The following is a 24,178-nucleotide window of genomic DNA, read 5'->3' on the forward strand; positions in this document are numbered from 1 at the left end:
AGTCGACGGAAAAGAAAAGTGATGAAGGCAAGTGATCGTTATGTTTCTGTTGGCGGTGCATGATTAAATTTAACGGCAGACGTAGTGCGTTGCATCTCCATCGTTTATGTAAGGTATGTGTGTCCGTGTGAATATGTGTAGGAGGGAGACTGAGACTCTAAACAAATCTGATTTCTGATTTCTCTCTCTGTCTTGCCAATAAAATAATAAACGAAGAGATATTATTTATTTCAGAGTCAACTTTGTGTGCAGACTCTCTTCGGTGTCCGAACTCTCCCCCCCGTGTACACTACATTGGGTGTGCACGTTACAGATCCCACGATTGACAAAAGGGTCTTTCCTGGCAAAATTGCTTAGGCACAGTTAATAATTGTCTACCTATACCCGTGTGACTTGGAATAATAGGCCGTGAAAGGTAAATATATGCGCCGAAATGGCTGCAATTACTGGCCGTATAAAATTTCATCTCACACAGCATCACTGCAGAGCGCCTAGAACTGTACCCACGGAATATGCGCGATATAAGCGTCATTGATTGATTGATTGATTGATACACACAGAAAGACACACACACACACACAAACACAAACACAAACAGACACACACAACCACACCCATAGACATGCATATACACTTTATTTGATCCAGAATCACAGAGACAGACGGACAGACACATACGCATAGACATGCACATACACTTTGATCCAGATTGACACATAGACGGACGGACACACACACACAAACACATTCACACGCAAACGCACGCAGTCACATTCACATATACACACACACACAATCACACTCAAAACACACATAAACACACATCATACCCCCAGCAGATTTTTTTTACAATGTAGAAATATCTAGGTCATTGATTTTTAGATTCATTCCTGTAAAATCTCCCAAATCTAATAAACAAATACATGTAGTTGAAACAAATGTCTTGTGCAAGAGAGATCAAGGGTGATAATGTTGATGCAATTGTTAATGACATTGCATAGTGATACCTTTAAAAAAAATTAAAAAAATGAAAATAAGGAATTGAGATCTCTACATAATGTGTCTTCCTTGTTTTATGTATGTCATTGAGTTATAGTTAAAATCTCAGAATTGTTCAAAAATAAACTTGAAGGGAGGCAACAAAAAAATGAACACACAATATTACAATTTACACATTCAGTTATGTATGGTTTTTTTTAAATAAGATCTACCGGTATTAATGAGAATTATACAATAAATACACATGGAGGGGGGGGGGGGGGTGCAGAGTGATTTTGAATGAGGTATCTGCCTAATATTTAGTAAAGCGTGGAATTATGACTGAGAGTCATTGATTCAGTGCATTTAAATTTGTATCCTGTTTTCAGGCTGTTCCTTGCCACTCTGCATTACAATGAAAATGGGGACAGAGGTGATGCGCTTGATGAGGAAGGAAATCCGACGTTGTCCATCACATTCCCAAAAGGAAAGAAAGGAGAGTACAGTGTGAGGAAGTGCAAAGGGCCACGAGCTTATGGTAAGTTACATGCAGGGTAATTACTGACTGCTGGTTTTTAGCACACACACACACATACACACACACAAATGAACATTCTCTTATTTTCTTATACTCCAGAATTCTTGCAATTTACCCAAACACACACTCACACACACACCTGAAGAGGGATAAGACAGAGAGAGAAATATTACATTCAAAGGCTTAACCGATTTTTTTTCAGTTGGGTATTCGCTAGAACTGCAGCATTCTTCCTCAAATGCATTTTTGCAAGCATACAAGCTGTACTTGGTTCCGTGCTACTAAGAATGCCTTTTCACGACTACCTCATCCTGAGCTATCCACTGTTATATTTACAGGTCACGTGTCAAGATTGCTTCAGCGTCTGTTTGAGAAGCTGACAGAGGATACAGGTGCCTTTGAAGCTTCCTTCCCAGAGGAATGTTGTGACAAACCTGACTTTTGGGCCGCTGCATATTACCCCCCCCCCCCCCCCCCCATACCGATAAGAAGCTGCTGCACCATACAGTACAAGATAACCAAACTGATCCCACTTTTTCCCGCTGATGTTGACACCAACGACAATACTGAACAAAATGCACTTGCAAGGAATTACAGATTTTACTCTTTTATTTCATAAGTGATGCATTAGATTATAAATACATTTTCATGTTACCATTTTCATTCAAGCTCAGACCACTCAAAACCTCTGTAGTACATCAGACGGAAATGCATATCTGATGGCCCGTACACCACATGAAGGTAAAGGTATCCTGATTTTCCTCCCTAGCACACCATGGCACCACCTCACAAGCTGTCTGAATCCTATGTAGCGATACTTCCTGAAAAATAATTACAAAATAAGTGACATAAGTGTGTGTTGCATAGTCCGGCAGGGTGTTCCTACAAAAGGTGTGGAAAGTAGGGGGGAAGAACACTTATTTTTCGTGAATTGATAGAATGGCTTGTTTCATGGCTGGCTGGCTCTGTGTGTGTGTGTGTGTGTGTGTGTGTGTGTGTGTGTGTGTGTGTGTGTGTGTGTGTGTGTGTGTGTGTGTGTGTGTGTGTGTGTGACAGCATGACAAGATCCATGTAAATGTTTAATTTTACCTAGGGCAGACCGGGTAGGCAAAATTAGTTATTTTTGGTCACATACACCTTTTTGGGGTTGTTGCATTTTTCACACCTTTGAACATCCTGGAATGCATTCAATAATCTGCTTTTGTCATTTTAGACATGTATTCATGTAAATAAAACCATTTTCAAACCGATGTTTTGTTGTTTTTGTCTGTGTTTTATCAAAAAAATCGAAAAAATGGTCTACTTTGGATACTCCGTGCTGGTAAATGTGCGCACATGACATGACCCTTCGCTGTTCAAACTGTGTGGACATTTCCGTTCTTCAAGATGACGAAATGGGAAAAATAGCTGTTTTTTGGACAACATTTATGGCCCCTGCGACCTTGACCTTGAAGCAAGGTCAAGATGCTATGTATGTTTTTTGGGGCCTTGTCATCATACACCATCTTGCCAAATTTGGTACTGATAGACTGAATAGTGTCCAAGAAATATCCAACGTTAAAGTTTTCCGGACGGACGGACGGACGACTCGGGTGAGTACATAGACTCACTTTTGCTTCGCATGTGAGTCAAAAATGGGATTACATTGTACCTGGATGATTGCTGGTGTCATCTGGCAATGGTATGGCAGGTAGACTCTTAGCCAGTGCAGCCTGCACCATTCTTTGGCCGTATGAGAAATGTGGGAAGCACTCCCTTGTTTTTAATCTCTGGCCTCGGCCTCCTGGTTCCACTAGTGACATAATAGAACATTTTATTAGTAAATGTTCATTTGATTAATAATATACTTACCTAACTCACATAAAAGCATGTATACATTTTTAATTGAGAAGCATTATCATTGGTGTGTCTGATCCAAAGGAGTTGGAGTTCGATAAGAATGCATTATGTCTTTCCACTCGGACGAGTCTCTGTCAGATGATGAATTGTATGATGCCGAAGAAGGCAGTGAGTTTTCTGACAGTGACATTGCGTCAAAGATGGTAGTGGTCGAGGGGGACCATGGGTTGAATGTCGAGGAGAGAAAAGAACAAGTCGCGTAAGGCAAAAATACAATATTTAGTCAAGTAGCTGTCGAACTCACAGAATGAAACTGAACGCAATGCAACGCAGCAATACTCGTAGCATCGTCAGTCCACCGCTCATGGCAAAGGCAGTGAAATTGACAAGAAGAGCGGGGTAGTAGTTGCGCTGAGAAGGATAGCACGCGTTTCTGTACCTCTCTTTGTTTTAACTTTCTGAGCGTGTGTTTAATCCAAACATATCATATCTATATGTTTTTGGAATCAGGTACCGACAAGGAATAAGATGAAAGTGTTTTAAAAGTGATTTCGAAAATTTAATTTTGATCATAATTTTTATATTTTTAATTTTTAGAGCTTTTTTAATCCAAATATAACATATTTATATGTTTTTGGAATCAGAAAATGATGGAGAATAAGATGAACGTAAATTTGGATCGTTTTATAAAAAAATTTTTTTTTACAATTTTCAGATTTTTAATGACCAAAGTCATTAATTAATTTTTAAGCCACCAAGCTGAAATGCAATACCGAAGTCCGCGCTTCGTCTGAGATTACTTGACCAAAATTTCAACCAATTTGGTTGAAAAATGAGAGCGTGACAGTGCCGCCTCAACTTTCACGAAAAGCCGGATATGACGTCATCAAAGACATTTATCAAAAAAATGGAAAAAACGTCTGAGGATATCATACCCAGAAACTCTCATGTCAAATTTCATAAAGATCGGTCCAGTAGTTTAGTCTGAATCGCTCTACACACACACACACACACACACACACACACACACACAGACACACAGACACACACAGACAGACACACACACACACACACACACACACACACACACACACACACATACACTACGACCCTCGTCTCGATTCCCCCCTCTACGTTAAAACATTTAGTGAAAACTTGACTAAATGTAAAAAGAGAGCGTATACACTGTTAAATTAGCGGCTATGCTAATTATTTTGTCTGCGATGAACTTAAGTTGATGAGTTTGGGGGAGATACAAAGTACCTGAGCTACTGTAACCGGACTGCCTGGTCTCTAGGAAGAGACTAGACAGGGATAAACCATGCACAGAAAAAGTACATCATAGGTTTGAGGGGAAGCAGTAATGTCGTGGACAGGAGAAGAAAACAGAACAAGTTGCGTGAGGCGAAAATACAATATTTAGTCAAGTAGCTGTCGAACTCACAGAATGAAACTGAACGCAATGCCATTTTTCAGCAAGACCGTATACTCGTAGCATCGTCAGTCCACCGCTCATGGCAAAGGCAGTGAAATTGACAAGAAGAGCGGGGTAGTAGTTGCGCTAAGAAGGATAGCACGCGTTTCTGTACCTCTCTTTGTTTTAACTTTCTGAGCGTGTTTTTAATCCAAACATATCATATCTATATGTTTTTGGAATCAGGAACCAACAAGGAATAAGATGAAAGTAATTTTAAATTGATTTCGACAATTTAATTTTGATAATAATTTTATATATTTAATTTTCAGAGCTTGTTTTTAATCCGAATATAACATATTTATATGTTTTTGGAATCAGCAAATAATGGAGAATAAGATAAACGTAAATTTGGATCGTTTCATAATTTTTTTTTTTTTTTTTTACAATTTTTAGATTTTTAATGACCAAAGTCATTAATTAATGTTTAAGCCACCAAGCTGAAATGCAATACCGAAGTCCGGGCTTCGTCGAAGATTACTTGACCAAAATTTCAACCAATTTGGTTAAAAAATGAGGGCGTGACAGTGCCGCCTCAACTTTCACGAAAAGCCGGATATGACGTCATCAAAGACATTTATCGAAAAAATGAAAAACAAGAAGGGCAAAGCCCATACGACTCACATGCTTGACCTTGACCTTTACATGACCTTGACCTTCAGGGTCAAGGTCAAATAACTAAACCTAGCATGGAACACAAAGCTGTTAATTCAAGACATAGGAAGTACAATATAAGATGTTTGATGGGTTGTTGACAGACCAGCTTTTTTGTCGGTCCGAGGGGGAGCATATCGTCTTTTGTTTCATATTTATTGACCAAGGCCGAAGGCCGCGGTCAATAAATATGAAACAAAAGTCGATATGCCCCCCGAGGACCGACAAAAAAGCTGGTCTGGCAACAAACCATCAAACATCGTTTTTGTCATCATTTTGGTGGTTCAACATTAAGTGAAAAATCAACACGGAGACATGGTTGGAAACGCGAGTTCTGTTATTATAATGCATGTTTGGGGCCCCAGCACGTTGTTCAAAGCTGGCGTGCGAAAGCAACTTACTGTGTGTGATTTGAGTTTATAATGTTGAGACAAGTATGTCAGGTTTGAGGATGCGAAGTTCTGTAGGTTCCGACTACAGAGTGGTGTGTGAAACCAACAGTAAGCGCCTTTGAGACGATAGTGCCCACATGTTGCATTCGAGCGATGGGATTGTCGTATTTCAAACGAGGTGATTTGCTTGCACAGTCAGCGTTGACCATCTCACAACAGATCTGTTATGTGGATTATCGTGCGACGTTCGAGTCGGGGGCAAGGAATCGCAGGAAGCAAAGATGAGTCTTTTTCCATTGTCACCTTTCTTTCCGGTTGTTGGTGCATATAATATTGTGCGGACAAAATGATGCGACGGCGAGTGTTTTTTGCCTCCAAGATTTTGTGGTGTGGGTATTGTTTTGCTCGTTTCATACCCACACCAAAACCTGAAACACACCCCACCCCACCCTCCCCCTCCCTCACAATCAGTCCATGAACACAAACACTGACACACACAAATTAATGATCAAGTTACCCCCCCCCCCCCCCCAACCCTTCACTTGCACACCTGCAACGCAGACGATCATATTATTGATTAAATATTCATATAGGTCAGTGTTGAGTTTTTTTGTTCTTGTTTGTGTTATTGCAGAATCGGTTTTCTCTTATTTCTACACGTGTCTCTTCATTACATTTCACCATCGCCCTACCACCCTGCCCCTCTCGGTATTCCACCCCTCGGTTTTCAGTGGTAAATATTAGTAATCGAATATTGAAGCTACGTTGAGTCAAAGGTCACAGAAGATTTGCATCGTGCAGCACTGCACGAATTGGGTCAAAGGACACAAACGATTTGCGTCGTGCCGCGAAGGAAAGATAATCGCGATCTTGTTTCTCATTGCCTCTCTGTTTTTCATTAGACTTGTCATTCTGCTTGCTCGGCTTTGTCAGATGTCTTCATTTCTTGTTGCTATGTTCTTTGCTTTTTTATTATTATTTTTTTATTTGCGCTTAGTTTATCGATACAACGTCTTGTGCACGGGTCAAAATGTGTGTGTCAGGGGTCAATTGGTTTGACTTAAACTTGACGTTCGTGTTTCTCCAAACAGAGATACACGCACTCCATGACTTTGTGAGAAGATAAAACATATCGATATGTTTCATTTGTTTGCGATAAAGCATAAATGTATGACCTTTGATGAGGTAGTTTTGTTTTTTGTTTACATTTGCCAGTTCGTATTTGGAACTTGGCGAAGCAGTGTCGTCTGTTTAGGTCTGGGGAAACGCCAATGAAAAGAGCCGAAGAATCCTCGAGCGTTTCTATTGGGTTTGCTTTTGATTATCCATGTAATAGGGCTTCCTGCAACTATGGTAACCGGGGATTTATTCCCCGGGGAACATGACATTTATTTCCCAGGTGCTTGTGAATGAAAACTCGTGAAAATGATGACAATGGTGCTTATTGGCTCTTTCTACCATGAGATATGGTCACTTTTAGTGGTTCACTACCTTATTTTGGTCACATTTCATAAGGGTCAAAGTGACCTTGACCTTGATCATATGTGACCAAATGTGTCTCATGATGAAAGCATAACATGTGCCACACATAATTTTTAAGTTTGAAACAGTTATCTTCCATAGTTCAGGGTCAAGGTCACTTCAAAATATGTATACAATCCAACTTTGAAGAGCTCCTGTGACCTTGACCTTGAAGCAAGGTAAACCAAACTGGTATCAAAAGATGGGGTTTACTTTGCCCTATATATCATATATAGGTGAGGTATTCAATCTCAAAAACTTCAGAGAAAATGGGAAAAATGTGAAAAATAGCTGTTTTTTAGACAAAATTTATGGCCCCTGCGACCTTGACCTTAAAGCAAGGTCAAGATGCTATGTATGTTTTTTGGGGCCTTGTCATCATACACCATCTTGCCAAATTTGATACTGATAGACTGAATAGTGTCCAAGAAATATCCAACGTTAAAGTTTTCCGGACGGACGGACGGACGGACGACTCGGGTGAGTACATAGACTCACTTTTGCTTCGCATGTGAGTCAAAAACGTTCGGGGATTTCATACCCAGGAACTCTCATGTCAAATTTCATAAAGATCGGTCCAGTAGTTTAGTCTGAATCGCTCTACACACACACACACACACACACACACACACACACATGTATACATCACGACCCTCGTTTCGATTCCCCCTCGATGTTAAAATATTTAGTCAAAACTTGACTAAATATAACAAAAAAGAGGATGAAGAGGAAAAAAGAGGAACAAAAACGTGTGCGTGTGTATGGGTAAAGTAAAACACAAACAGTAGTTTTTTTTTCAACAGACGGATTTCGTCCCCAGAACGGAAGAATGGCTCCAATACATGATAAGTCCAAAGTCAGTCCAGCTTCGCCCGGTCAAATAACTCTTCACGTCCTGTACACATTTCCCTATTGCTAAGCCTCAGTACCGTAAGGATTTGATGAAAATGACCAGAAAGTGGGTATCTGTGTGTGTCAGACACGACATTTATGGGTTTTATGCTATAAAACATGTATGTATTATGAGTAGTTAATCAATGAAGAAATCATACTGCCATTTTAATTTGTAACTAGTATGCATTAAATTGACAGAAGAAGACTCGTCGTGTAAAAAGCATAATTAATGATTCGCATGCCTGTTGGACCATGATTATGCCGGGGGAGCCGAGTCTCCACTCACTCACGTGCAACAGGTGAAAAGCATGAATGACGATGCACAGAGCAGAGAGCGACGTGATCGAGTAACCGGACTTTACGGCCACGCCAGGAAGTAGCCGCGTCGGCTGGGTGATGGTGGAACAAAGAGATGAAACTAAACTACATTAAGCTTACATTTCAATGTCAGCGATTGTCTGCTCCGAGTCCCAGCACTTGTTCTGCCCCTAATTCGTCGATAATATCCCCAAATTTGTCTTTACTGACTGTATCAGCATCACCAGAGATGGTCCCAAAATCTCCGTGAAAAAAAAAATCAATACAAATCCATTGCAAACTACCAAAACGTTCACCAAAACGAACGAACCGCGGAGCAGCCATGTGCTTGTTTACAAAGGAAGTGACCTAAATGTGGTTTTCAAGCACAGAAGAGCGCTTCCGTCCTGTGAGGTCATTCCTAAGTATAGTAACAAAGTCGTGCGGTACAGGACGTGAAGAGTTTTTAATTAAACAAATCGGATTTAAAAAAATATATATAGTCGCACCGTGACTGACTTATTCGGTCTCCCTAATTCAACAACTACTAGGCCTAAGGCGAGATTGAAATTTGAACATTGGAGCTAGATCCTCAACCCGCCGGCTCAGGCTCCTACACATACAGTGATATATTCAGCAAACAAGCACAGGCTGACACAAACAAAACATAGTTATATTAATACTGATAAAATCAGTGCTATTCGATCACTTGTACGCACAGCTAATCTCAGAATCTTTCGGAAGTTAAAAAACCAACATGCATCGTGCCTTCTCAGTATAAGAGTATTTAGATATGTGCACCACTCACCATAATTTGTTTTAATGTATAAGACTCTTGCATAGTAACCTGTACCAACAACTTGATAAGCCATTGATCATTAATGACTGATCAAGTTCTTGTTAATGTCACTGGATTGTGAGCTCTGTGAGCTCTAAATTCCAAAAAACTAGGTTAGCCTTTTTGGAATGTCAGAGCCATGTGGCGACAGACCTGAAAGATAAAGTTGAAGGCGCGTCACTATTTGAACAAGAGGCGAAGCCTTCAAGGCTCACGTAAGAAATAGACAAACAGTAACACAAACTCAATCACTCCGTCACACACACACACCCACACACACAGTAAGCTTAGGTGACACTGTGCAAGAAAGAGAGACACTAGATCTAGATCTATCTGTCTGCATGTAGCCTACTTACAGGGACACGACTGCCAAATAGTCTCGGCCCGCTCAAAATAACAATGACCGAGACCACACACACCACGCGAGAGAGAAAGACTACAGGGAGGCATGCCGTCATGATGCATTAATTGACGTCAAACACTTTTGACCGTGACGTAATCTTATGCGAGCTTTATCCATAGTCTTGGATAACCACTCACACATAGACTCGAAAATGTTAAAGTTTCTACCACAGACACACACACACACACACACGCACACACACACGCACAAACGCACAGACAGACAAAGTTACGATCGCATAGGCTACACTTCGTGAGCCAAAAACAACTCAGTCAACTGTGTCATTTTGTCTAAAATGGACAACAAAGTACAATACATATAATACACACCTGTGTCTGTGGTAATGTACCGGCTGCGGCGTTCACCCCGCGTGTCGGCGTCAGCCATCGTGTCAAATCACGGTTTCACGCGGCAAACCGCTCTCTCGCTCTCTCTCTCTCAATGTTGCCGCCAGGGGAACCCAAAAAACTACAGTTCTTGTTTTGACCGCAAAACACTAGCCCAACACACTCGCCACACACTCAACCCTGACAAAATTATCATAGTTTGGACAGAACCAATAAAATAAAATCCTTGTGTCACATGGTATATCTTAGGGCGGGAAGCTCGAAAATCGAGGCATCCGTTGGTGTGACGTCAAAACAACGGGGTGCGTCAAAACAATTCGGCTCCATTTTCAGGCCAAAGTCAAAACGACGCGGTCTTCACAAACACACACACACACACACACACACACACACACACACACACACACACACACACACACACACACACACACACACACACACACACACACACACACACACACACACACACACAGACAGACAGATCCGCCAGACAGCCATGCAGACAATATTATATACATACTGTCACAACCCGAGGTTTTAGAGATGCAGAAGAAGCTTAAACAGGCTTTTTGTAGATACACGAGATGATGTAATTGTTATATGTTTGAGTGTATATAATAATTGTGTTATTTACAACATAAGCATTGGAGTCCAAACACTATTGTAGAATGTATGCGTGTGGGATGTGAGATGCTTTACGCCTGTAACTTCGCGTATTTGCAAGTTTGTGTCCGAATCGTGGAACGGGCTATAGTCACCCGGTAACGCGCGGTGAACAAACCAGGTCAAGCTGCAGAAAACGAAAGTTTGTAAATATTTGTTGGGCACAGTCGTGCAAATTAAATAATGTTCATTTCACCTGGTAAGATAATATAGTGTAATGCATAAATTATATTATAGCGTATCTATAGGCTATTTAGTAAGAGAAGCATTAACATAGTCCGGGTCAGCGGTGTACGAATACACTTTGGCACCCCGTCAGCGAACTAGCACGGTTTTGGTTCAGTGCTACCCGAGAGAGTCAACGGTACGGTTGCAGACGTACTGGCGGGCGCGAGTACTCCATCACCCGGCGGTTTTTTACGGTGAGCGTTGTCATTGACTTGGCGGGTGGACTATTGTTTCGAATTGCTGTGGCTGAGTAGATGTCGTTGTCTAATGTTTGTTTTGTTTGTGTTTACGTTTCAGTAGTGTTGTAATATTGTGGGACACGATGATTTTGAAGCGTGTTTATGTCCGTGGGAATGTGCACGGGAAATATGAGAATTACATCGACCGGCCCATTACTACCTATTCGTATAGGGAGCCTCGGGATTTACATGTATATTAATGCATGTTTGGGAAGTGATATGCAGTGAACATACAGTGGAATTATATGTGTGTAATTATTTGCACATAACTGTTAAATATTCGTTTACACGGAATATCACATTTTATACAAGATGGCGGTCTACTTTCCGACAACTTTTGTATTCTTATGTTATTGAGCATGTTGTTTTATACCTTCATATTATAGTGTGTAATATTACGCGGGGAGTTATTATACATGTGGGGATATGGGTGTTGTGTCATGCAATTGTGGTTGCGTAATGTAATGTTAAAGTTGGATACCACAATCTAACATTTAGTGAACGTTTGTCCAGTTATTTGTAACATATCACATGGCGTATATGGTCATGATAAATACAATAAGTTTATAGGTTTAAGCAAACTATAAATCTATATTGTAAAGCCCCGTTGTATAGCTGATGTATTAAATAATTATCCTTTTCCATACATGGTTACTTGGTGTAAAGTTTCGATCTTGATGTCCATCGGTATGATGCGCTAAAGGTTTGCATCACCGATGAACACTAACACAACCATCGATACACGCCAGGTAGCTAGGGATGTTATTGTTCAGTATTAAGTTGCTGTTTTATTTACATGCAGTTGGCCGGAGAGAGAACGGAGGAGGGACGTGTGTTCACGTGAAGGCGTTGTGATCTGGACATATGGGACGCTGTCAGGAGGCGACTACGGCTCACAGCAACGCAAGAAGAGCGGCGTGGGTTACTCCGACCAGTAGATTCCCCCCAGAGTGTACGCAGGACCACCAGAAGACAGCATGAGGAAGGAGTCTGGTCAACTCTACATGCCTAGGAATCTGGGGAACAGCTCCGAAGGACTGGAGCTGGGTTCGACGTGCTTAGGCAGTCGGGGACTCTTCTAGGGGGTCGGAATCAGGAAGCTGCGGCCTTCTGAGGAGGGAAGGACATGTGAGGCCTTGGTGGGCGTTGTGTATCCCGAAAAGCTAAGTACTCTGTCGTGGTTAAATCATGTGTCTGTGTTCGTGTAATTTGGTGATGCGACCTTATTGAGCGCCGTATACTAACAGGCTATTTAACCATAGGGGGGGTGCTTAGGACTGGAGTTCCAGGATAATTTCATGTGAATTCATGTGTTGTAACTTTTCGTAGTATTTGTAGAGTGTACACGTTAAATGTGTGGATGTTTCGTGCATAAATTTGTGTTTATTATATAAAGCTTGCAAGTTACATGTGGTTCCTTTAGTCTTTTTATACACAGTGATGTCTGTCTCCACTTGTAAACTTTCTTGGGTGTGCGTTAGTGAGTGAGGTGTATGTTTGCGTGTGATCCCAAGATTGCTCAATCTTGTGGAGTTAAGTCGTCACGTGTCAATGGTGGAGATGCCGGGGACCCATGAGTGATATGCTTTCGAGGCGAAGCTCTGGGACCCTTTAGTTATTTATTTTTTTTGGAACCAAATTTGTTTGTTGTTGTGTTTGTTTGTGTTGTTGGCATAGTTTGTGTGTGGTGTTTGTTGGTTTGTGTGAGGTAGTGGTGACCGTTTGATTTGAAATGTGGTGACTGTTTAGACATCCCGTGGGTGGTTGGAGGGGACTGGACATCTCTCAGCGGTTGAGAGGTGTTGGGTTACTTAGCCACAAAGGATTCATCTTTAGTCCATCCGTTAAAGTCAGACGGCGCCACTGAAGCAGATCGAACTAGCAAATACGCATGTATTCTATATTCGGATTCGGTTAAAGTAAAGTTTCATTCCGGTATTACGCTAAGGCTATGTGGCTATTGATTGTGGTAAAGTATAACCAAATGTCAATAACTTACGCGGATTTCGTCCGATTTCTCGGTGGGCTTCGGTACGCAGTTTGATGCGTTTTCCTTTCGCGTGCATGCTAATATTTTTTCAAGTAGCGCGTTTTCATCTGAAATGGCGACGGGAGGTGATAGTGTGGATTCTCCGGTGTCAGGGCGACTTAGGTCACAGGACGTGCCGACTGATAGTTTAACCGGATTAGTTACATCTGAACTCATGAGGAAGGCAAAATCAACTCGAGAGAAGCTTCTACATAGTCCAGGACGTGAAGAAGGGGAGTCCATTACGTACTACCAGAAGTTCATGACTTTAGGAACGCAGATGGAGTTGAAGGGAGATAGTCTTCGAGCATTCGCCGACGCTAAGATAAAGGAGATAGAGGACGTACGGGCCAACAAGGAGAGGTTGAGCTTAGAGAAGAAGAAATTGGCGATGGAGGAAAGGAAGCTGGAAGAAGCACGGGTGGAAGCTCAGAAGCAACGCGAGTTCGAGGAGAGTATAGCCCAGAAGCAGCGTGAGATGGAGGAAAGGAAACTGGAAGAGGCCCAGAAGCAGCGTGACTTTGAGGATGCCAAAGTTCAACGTATGGAAAGAATGGAGCTTGAAAGAATCGATGAGATGAAGAAACTTCAAGATGAAGCACAGAAGCACGCAGAACGATTAGAGGAACAAAGGGCAAATAATAAACGAGCTCATCAGAAGGCGAGGGATGGAATGGTAGAATCTACCAAAGTAACACTTCCTGCATTCGACGAGAACAAGGAGGATATAGAAGCTTATCTTACCAAATTCGAGAGATTCGCAGAGGAGTTAGACTGGGACCAGACAACATGGGCGAGACGCGTGAGTACCAAACTCAACGTGAAAGCGACGACCTTGATTGGGGATATGTCGAAGGAAGACGCTCGAGATTACCAGTTAGTGAAGAAAGAGTTACTGAGAGGATTCCGGTGTACAGCAGAATCGTACCGAGAGAAGTTCAGGGCAGCGAGAAGGAAGAGCGAAGAAACGTTTTCAACCTACGTGAGCCGGATAACGCGGTACCTGCACAGTTGGATGGACCTAGCGGAAAAACAACGAACTTACAAGGACCTCTTCGACCTGGTTCTTTTGGAACAGTTGCTTACTGGCATCCCGCAGTCTGTCGCTACGTTCATTCGACAGTCCAAAGCCACCAATGTAGCTGATTCAGTTGAGCAAGCTCAATGTTTCGTGGATGCACGTCCTGGTTTCGACTCATCACAGAAAGGGGGGAAAAACCAAGATAAAGGAAATAATGGGAAGACAGACAGTAAGGTGCAACTTACCCAGGGACAAAGGGTAAAAGATAGTACTGTCAAATGTTTCGGATGTGGAGGGGATCATCTCATAAGGAATTGCCCGGAAGCGGGGAAGCCGAGGGGTGGGGGAGAAATGTATGGGGCAGGCATACAATGTCACAAATGTCATAAGTTCGGACATGTAAAGAGGAACTGTCCAGGAATAACCCTTATCATCAGTCCAGAACCGGAGGAGACTGCAGTGAGAGAAGTTTTCTTGATGCGGGAGGTGGAAGCGAATTACAAGATCCACTCAGGGTTATGTGGGAAGTGTGATCGTCGTACTCAGGGAGAAACTTTCGACATGACAGTTAGGGTGAACGGGAAGGCAGTGGTAGCCATACGTGACACGGGAAGCCCAATGCTGTGTGTTAGCGCTGACCTCATCGACCCGGCTACGTACACCAACAGGACAAGAGAAGTGTCAGGAGTGTTTGAAGAGCAGGGAACAGTACAGGCTCCCATAGCCATCGTGAAGTTAGAATCTTCGGTGTTTGTAGGGAACGTGGAAGCTGTCGCTATTCAGAATATGGCAATTCCTGTATTGATAGGAAACTACATGATCTTGCCAAATGGAAAGGAAGTGAGAGTTCCGGTGTACGGAAAGAAACATGTGATTCCATCTTTGTGCGCAGCAGTTCAGACACGAGGACAAGCAAGGAAGGACGAGAGAGGGAATCTAAAATTGAAGATTAATGGAGTCCCCTTGGCACAAAGGACCTGTGCTGAAATGGCTCAAGCACAAGAAGAGGATCCACACCTAAAACGTGTGCGCGAGTTGGCGGTGGAAAAGAAGCCATGGCGTCAACAAGGAACCGGGAAGGTTCGATTCGTGATACGTAAAGCTTTGTTGTACAGAGAATACTCAGGTGCAGATGGAGTGGATCACCGACAGTTAGTGGTGCCCAGTGAGTTCCAGAATGAGGTGATGAGATTAGCTCACGATGCACCCATGGCAGGACACCTAGGGGGAACGAGAACCAGGAATAGGATATGGACAGAATTCTATTGGCCTGGTATGTGCCCCGACATCAGACGATACGTGGCATCATGTGACGCTTGCCAGAGAACTACGGCAAAAGGGAAAGTGAAGCCAGTACCATTGGAAAGAATGCCGTTGATCGATGTCCCGTTCAAGCAGGTAGCGGTGGACATCATAGGGCCGATTCATCCGCCGTCAGACCGAGGACACCGTTTCATACTGGTAACAGTAGACTATGCCACCCGGTATCCTGAAGCAACCCCTCTCAAGAAAATCGATACACCACATGTGGCGGAAGCGTTGTGGGAGAACTGGACCAGAGTGGGCATACCTGAAAAAGTGTTGTCAGATAACGGTACCCAGTTCAAGAGCGAAATGATGCAGGAGGTGTACAACCTGATGTCAGTACATGGAATGTACACAACTCCATACCACGCACAATGCAATGGTCTAGTTGAACGTTTCAATGGTACGCTGAAACAGATGCTGAAACGACTCTGCCAGGAGCAACCCAAGGAATGGGACAGGTTCATTCCGGCGTGTTTGTTTGCATATAGGGAAGTTCCTCAGGAGTCGTTAAAATTCTCACCGTTTGAACTACTCTATGGGCGAACTGTGAGGGGACCTATGCAGGTATTACGGAAGCTGTGGACCAAGGAAGAGACAGACCAAGAAGTGAGAACCACTGCCGAGTACGTTGTGGACCTGCGGAATCGAGTTGAGGAGACATGCAGGATTGCCAGAGAAAACCTCGGGAAGGCAACAGAGCGATACGCAAGGGCAGCGGACAGGAAGGCAGAAGACAGACAATTCAAGGAAGGAGATGAGGTGTTGCTGCTTCTTCCAATGAAAAAGAACAAGCTGGAAATCGCTTGGCGTGGACCTTACGTCATCAAGGAGCGATGCGGCATGAACGACTACCGGATTCAAGTGGGGAGTAAAAAGAAATTATTCCACGTCAACCTCTTGAAGAGATACGTCAGGAGGAGAGAGATCCCAGCGGTTGTAGGAGTGGTGCTGGAAGAAGAGGAACTGGAAGAAGTGCCTGAAGTCTCAGCAGGACAGAACACCATTCCATTAGTGCCATTAGAAGCGGGAGAGGGACCCAAAGATGTTAGCATCAATGACGCGTTACCCGCCCAAAAACAACAAGAGCTGAGGGATTTGACGATTGAGTTTGAGAACCAATTCACCGATCTTCCTCGTACCACAAATCTTGAGGAATGTGAAATCACCGTCCTCGAAGATACACCAGTGCGAGTGAGGCAGTACCCATTGCCTCACGTGGCCATGGATTGCATAAGGAAGGAAGTGCAAGACATGTTGAAGCTAGGCGTTATAGAGCCTTGTGCGTCGCCCTATAGTGCTCCATTGGTCTTGATCAAGAAGCCCGATGGAAAAATGAGAACCTGCCAGGATTTCAGGAAATTGAACCAGATTGTGCGGTTTGATGGTGAACCTCTGCCAGACGTCGAATATCTGTTCGCCAAGTTACATCGGGCTAAGTACTTGTCCAAACTGGATTTGACCAAAGGGTATTGGCAAATTCCGGTGAAAGAATCAGATCGAGACAAGACAGCATTCACGACCCCCCAAGGCCAGTTTAGATGGACTCGGATGCCGTTTGGGTTGAGAACAGCAGGTGCCATTTTCTCCAGGATGATGAGGAAACTCCTCGAGCCACTAGGAAGAACGGACGTGGATAACTTTGTGGACGACTTGTTGATCTCCAACGAGGACTGGGACGAACACCTGAGGGCTCTGCGGGCTGTACTCACACGGATGGCGGCAGCGGATCTGGCAGCCAGACCGAAGAAGTGTTTCCTGGGATACCAACAAGTAGTCTACCTGGGACACAAAGTGGGACAGGGATGCATGATGCCAGAGGAGGTGAAGATCGAGAAGTTCAAAGCACTGGAGGAACCCAAAACAAAGAAGGAAGTACGCAGGTTTTTGGGAATGCTCGGTTTCTATAGAAGGTACGTGCCACATTTCTCGGAAATTGCCCTACCACTGACGAACTTGACCAAGGGAAAGAAGTTTGAGGCAATCGAGTGGACACCGGCTTGTCAGGAAGCATTCGAGCGCTTGAAGGAAACTCTGGTCAGCCAACCTGTGGTACGATTGCCCGACCCCGAGAAAGCATTTGTGCTACGGACTGATGCGTCAGATGTGGGACTAGGCGCGGTGCTGTTGCAAGCAGATGAAAAGGGTGACCTGCAACCAGTGAGCTATGCCAGCAAAAAACTGATTCCTGCGGAAATCAACTACTCCACAATCGAGAAGGAATGCCTTGCAATGGTGTGGGGGATAAGGAAATTCGAGCCCTACCTTTTTGGGCAACATTTCACTTTGATGACAGATCACCAACCATTGCAGTACCTGCAGCAGGTAAGACCACACAACGGGAGGTTGACGAGATGGGCTCTGCAGTTGCAAGCTTATTCTTTCCGAGTGCAGACCATCAAAGGAGTGAACAACGTGGACGCTGACTTCATGAGTCGGGTTGCTCTTGATATATAGGGTGCTCACTGTTGGTGGTTACCGTTAGTTCGAGCTGGTGATGGAGGTGTGTCACAACCCGAGGTTTTAGAGATGCAGAAGAAGCTTAAACAGGCTTTTTGTAGATACACGAGATGATGTAATTGTTATATGTTTGAGTGTATATAATAATTGTGTTATTTACAACATAAGCATTGGAGTCCAAACACTATTGTAGAATGTATGCGTGTGGGATGTGAGATGCTTTACGCCTGTAACTTCGCGTATTTGCAAGTTTGTGTCCGAATCGTGGAACGGGCTATAGTCACCCGGTAACGCGCGGTGAACAAACCAGGTCAAGCTGCAGAAAACGAAAGTTTGTAAATATTTGTTGGGCACAGTCGTGCAAATTAAATAATGTTCATTTCACCTGGTAAGATAATATAGTGTAATGCATAAATTATATTATAGCGTATCTATAGGCTATTTAGTAAGAGAAGCATTAACATAGTCCGGGTCAGCGGTGTACGAATACACTTTGGCACCCCGTCAGCGAACTAGCACGGTTTTGGTTCAGTGCTACCCGAGAGAGTCAACGGTACGGTTGCAGACGTACTGGCGGGCGCGAGTACTCCATCACCCGGCGGTTTTTTACGGTGAGCGTTGTCATTGACTTGGCGGGTGGACTATTGTTTCGAATTGCTGTGGCTGAGTAGATGTCGTTGTCTAATGTTTGTTTTGTTTGTGTTTACGTTTCAGTAGTGTTGTAATATTGTGGGACACGATGATTTTGAAGCGTGTTTATGTCAGTGGGAATGTGCACGGGAAATATGAGAATTACATCGACCGGCCCATTACTACCTATTCGTATAGGGAGCCTCGGGATTTACATGTATATTAATGCATGTTTGGGAAGTGATATGCAGTGAACATACAGTGGAATTATATGTGTGTAATTATTTGCACATAACTGTTAAATATTCGTTTACACGGAATATCACATTTTATACAAGATGGCGGTCTACTTTCCGACAACTTTTGTATTCTTATGTTATTGAGCATGTTGTTTTATACCTTCATATTATAGTGTGTAATATTACGCGGGGAGTTATCATACATGTGGGGATATGGGTGTTGTGTCATGCAATTGTGGTTGCGTAATGTAATGTTAAAGTTGGATACCACAATCTAACATTTAGTGAACGTTTTGTCCAGTTATTTGTAACATATCACATGGCGTATATGGTCATGATAAATACAATAAGTTTATAGGTTTAAGCAAACTATAAATCTATATTGAAAAGCCCCGTTGTATAGCTAATGTATTAAATAATTATCCTTTTCCATACATGGTTACTTGGTGTAAAGTTTCGATCTTGATGTCCATCGGTATGATGCGCTAAAGGTTTGCATCACCGATGAACACTAACACAACCATCGATACACGCCAGGTAGCTAGGGATGTTATTGTTCAGTATTAAGTTGCTGTTTTATTTACATGCAGTTGGCCGGAGAGAGAACGGAGGAGGGACGTGTGTTCACGTGAAGGCGTTGTGATCTGGACATATGGGACGCTGTCAGGAGGCGACTACGGCTCACAGCAACGCAAGAAGAGCGGCGTGGGTTACTCCGACCAGTAGATTCCCCCCAGAGTGTACGCAGGACCACCAGAAGACAGCATGAGGAAGGAGTCTGGTCAACTCTACATGCCTAGGAATCTGGGGAACAGCTCCGAAGGACTGGAGCTGGGTTCGACGTGCTTAGGCAGTCGGGGACTCTTCTAGGGGGTCGGAATCAGGAAGCTGCGGCCTTCTGAGGAGGGAAGGACATGTGAGGCCTTGGTGGGCGTTGTGTATCCCGAAAAGCTAAGTACTCTGTCGTGGTTAAATCATGTGTCTGTGTTCGTGTAATTTGGTGATGCGACCTTATTGAGCGCCGTATACTAACAGGCTATTTAACCATAGGGGGGGTGCTTAGGACTGGAGTTCCAGGATAATTTCATGTGAATTCATGTGTTGTCAATTTTCGTAGTATTTGTAGAGTGTACACGTTAAATGTGTGGATGTTTCGTGCATAAATTTGTGTTTATTATATAAAGCTTGCAAGTTACATGTGGTTCCTTTAGTCTTTTTATACACAGTGATGTCTGTCTCCACTTGTAAACTTTCTTGGGTGTGCGTTAGTGAGTGAGGTGTATGTTTGCGTGTGATCCCAAGATTGCTCAATCTTGTGGAGTTAAGTCGTCACGTGTCAAAGAATGCCGTTGGAAAGAATGCCGTTGATCGATGTCCCGTTCAAGCAGGTAGCGGTGGACATCATAGGGCCGATTCATCCGCCGTCAGACCGAGGACACCGTTTCATACTGGTAACAGTAGACTATGCCACCCGGTATCCTGAAGCAACCCCTCTCAAGAAAATCGATACACCACATGTGGCGGAAGCGTTGTGGGAGAACTGGACCAGAGTGGGCATACCTGAAAAAGTGTTGTCAGATAACGGTACCCAGTTCAAGAGCGAAATGATGCAGGAGGTGTACAACCTGATGTCAGTACATGGAATGTACACAACTCCATACCACGCGCAATGCAATGGTCTAGTTGAACGTTTCAATGGTACGCTGAAACAGATGCTGAAACGACTCTGCCAGGAGCAACCCAAGGAATGGGACAGGTTCATTCCGGCGTGTTTGTTTGCATATAGGGAAGTTCCTCAGGAGTCGTTAAAATTCTCACCGTTTGAACTACTCTATGGGCGAACTGTGAGGGGACCTATGCAGGTATTACGGAAGCTGTGGACCAAGGAAGAGACAGACCAAGAAGTGAGAACCACTGCCGAGTACGTTGTGGACCTGCGGAATCGAGTTGAGGAGACATGCAGGATTGCCAGAGAAAACCTCGGGAAGGCGACAGAGCGATACGCAAGGGCAGCGGACAGGAAGGCAGAAGACAGACAATTCAAGGAAGGAGATGAGGTGTTGCTGCTTCTTCCGATGAAAAAGAACAAGCTGGAAATCGCTTGGCGTGGACCTTACGTCATCAAGGAGCGATGCGGCATGAACGACTACCGGATTCAAGTGGGGAGTAAAAAGAAATTATTCCACGTCAACCTCTTGAAGAGATACATCAGGAGGAGAGAGATCCCAGCGGTTGTCGGAGTGGTGCTGGAAGAAGAGGAACTGGAAGAAGTGCCTGAAGTCTCAGCAGGACAGAACACCATTCCATTAGTGCCATTAGAAGCGGGAGAGGGACCCAAAGATGTTAGCATCAATGACGTGTTACCCGCCCAAAAACAACAAGAGCTGAGGGATTTGACGATTGAGTTTGAGAACCAATTCACCGATCTTCCTCGTACTACAAATCTCGAAGAATGTGAAATCACCGTCCTTGAAGATACACCAGTGCGAGTGAGGCAGTACCCATTGCCTCACGTGGCCATGGATTGCATAAGGAAGGAAGTGCAAGACATGTTGAAGCTAGGCGTTATAGAGCCTTGTGCGTCGCCCTATAGTGCTCCATTGGTCTTGATCAAGAAGCCCGATGGAAAAATGAGAACCTGCCAGGATTTCAGGAAATTGAACCAGATTGTGCGGTTTGATGGTGAACCTCTGCCAGACGTCGAATATCTGTTCGCCAAGTTACATCGGGCTAAGTACTTGTCCAAACTGGATTTGACCAAAGGGTATTGGCAAATTCCGGTGAAAGAATCAGATCGAGACAAGACAGCATTCACGACCCCCCAAGGCCAGTTTAGATGGACTCGGATGCCGTTTGGGTTGAGAACAGCAGGTGCCATTTTCTCCAGGATGATGAGGAAACTCCTCGAGCCACTAGGAAGAACGGACGTGGATAACTTTGTGGACGACTTGTTGATCTCCAACGAGGACTGGGACGAACACCTGAGGGCTCTGCGGGCTGTACTCACACGGATGGCGGCAGCGGATCTGGCAGCCAGACCGAAGAAGTGTTTCCTGGGATACCAACAAGTAGTCTACCTGGGACACAAAGTGGGACAGGGATGCATGATGCCAGAGGAGGTGAAGATCGAGAAGTTCAAAGCACTGGAGGAACCCAAAACAAAGAAGGAAGTACGCAGGTTTTTGGGAATGCTCGGTTTCTATAGAAGGTACGTGCCACATTTCTCGGAAATTGCCCTACCACTGACGAACTTGACCAAGGGAAAGAAGTTCGAAGCAATCGAGTGGACACCGGCTTGTCAGGAAGCATTCGAGCGCTTGAAGGAAACTCTGGTCAGCCAACCTGTGGTACGATTGCCTGACCCCGAGAAAGCATTTGTGCTACGGACTGATGCGTCAGATGTGGGACTAGGCGCGGTGCTGTTGCAAGCAGATGAAAAGGGTGACCTGCAACCAGTGAGCTATGCCAGCAAAAAACTGATTCCTGCGGAAATCAACTACTCCACAATCGAGAAGGAATGCCTTGCAATGGTGTGGGGGATAAGGAAATTCGAGCCCTACCTTTTTGGGCAACATTTCACTTTGATGACAGATCACCAACCATTGCAGTACCTGCAGCAGGTAAGACCACACAACGGGAGGTTGACGAGATGGGCTCTGCAGTTGCAAGCTTATTCTTTCCGAGTGCAGACCATCAAAGGAGTGAACAACGTGGACGCTGACTTCATGAGTCGGGTTGCTCTTGATATATAGGGTGCTCACTGTTGGTGGTTACCGTTAGTTCGAGCTGGTGATGGAGGTGTGTCACAACCCGAGGTTTTAGAGATGCAGGAGAAGCTTAAACAGGCTTTTTGTAGATACAGGAGATGATGTAATTGTTATATGTTTGAGTGTATATAATAATTGTGTTATTTACAACATAAGCATTGGAGTCCAAACACTATTGTAGAATGTATGCGTGTGGGATGTGAGATGCTTTACGCCTGTAACTTCGCGTATTTGCAAGTTTGTGTCCGAATCGTGGAACGGGCTATAGTCACCCGGTAACGCGCGGTGAACAAACCAGGTCAAGCTGCAGAAAACGAAAGTTTGTAAATATTTGTTGGGCACAGTCGTGCAAATTAAATAATGTTCATTTCACCTGATAAGATAATATAGTGTAATGCATAAATTATATTATAGCGTATCTATAGGCTATTTAGTAAGAGAAGAATTAACATAGTCCGGGTCAGCGGTGTACGAATACACTTTGGCACCCCGTCAGCGAACTAGCACGGTTTTGGTTCAGTGCTACCCGAGAGAGTCAACGGTACGGTTGCAGACGTACTGGCGGGCGCGAGTACTCCATCACCCGGCGGTTTTTTTACGGTGAGCGTTGTCATTGACTTGGCGGGTGGACTATTGTTTCGAATTGCTGTGGCTGAGTAGATGTCGTTGTCTTATGTTTGTTTTGTTTGTGTTTACGTTTCAGTAGTGTTGTAATATTGTGGGACACGATGATTTTGAAGCGTGTTTATGTCAGTGGGAATGTGCACGGGAAATATGAGAATTACATCGACCGGCCCATTACTACCTATTCGTATAGGGAGCCTCGGGATTTACATGTATATTAATGCATGTTTGGGAAGTGATATGCAGTGAACATACAGTGGAATTATATGTGTGTAATTATTTGCACATAACTGTTAAATATTCGTTTACACGGAATATCACATTTTATACAAGATGGCGGTCTACTTTCCGACAACTTTTGTATTCTTATGTTATTGAGCATGTTGTTTTATGCCTTCATATTATAGTGTGTAATATTACGCGGGGAGTTATCATACATGTGGGGATATGGGTGTTGTGTCATGCAATTGTGGTTGCGTAATGTAATGTTAAAGTTGGATACCACAATCTAACATTTAGTGAACGTTTGTCCAGTTATTTGTAACATATCACATGGCGTATATGGTCATGATAAATACAATAAGTTTATAGGTTTAAGCAAACTATGAATCTATATTGTAAAGCCCCGTTGTATAGCTGATGTATTAAATAATTATCCTTTTCCATACATGGTTACTTGGTGTAAAGTTTCGATCTTGATGTCCATCGGTATGATGCGCTAAAGGTTTGCATCACCGATGAACACTAACACAACCATCGATACACGCCAGGTAGCTAGGGATGTTATTGTTCAGTATT

At 43.7% G+C, this 24,178-nt stretch overlaps 2 protein-coding genes across 2 annotated transcripts in view; one reads left to right on the forward strand and one right to left on the reverse strand.

The window, feature by feature from the left end:
* LOC138974393 (uncharacterized) overlaps positions 1-24,178 on the reverse strand; it is a 270,189-nt gene that overhangs the window by 242,733 nt on the left and 3,278 nt on the right. The gene's annotated exons all lie outside the window — the stretch shown is intronic.
* LOC138973915 (uncharacterized) lies at positions 14,683-20,184 on the forward strand. The gene is made up of 2 exons (XM_070346621.1): positions 14,683-18,731; positions 19,580-20,184. Exon 1 carries the CDS (start codon positions 14,707-14,709, stop codon positions 18,115-18,117), a length of 3,411 nt encoding a protein of 1,136 aa, XP_070202722.1. The 5' UTR covers positions 14,683-14,706; the 3' UTR covers positions 18,118-18,731; positions 19,580-20,184.

This window comes from Littorina saxatilis, linkage group LG8, assembly GCF_037325665.1.
Source record: "Littorina saxatilis isolate snail1 linkage group LG8, US_GU_Lsax_2.0, whole genome shotgun sequence".
In the NCBI taxonomy this organism is placed as follows: Eukaryota; Metazoa; Mollusca; class Gastropoda; order Littorinimorpha; family Littorinidae; genus Littorina; species Littorina saxatilis.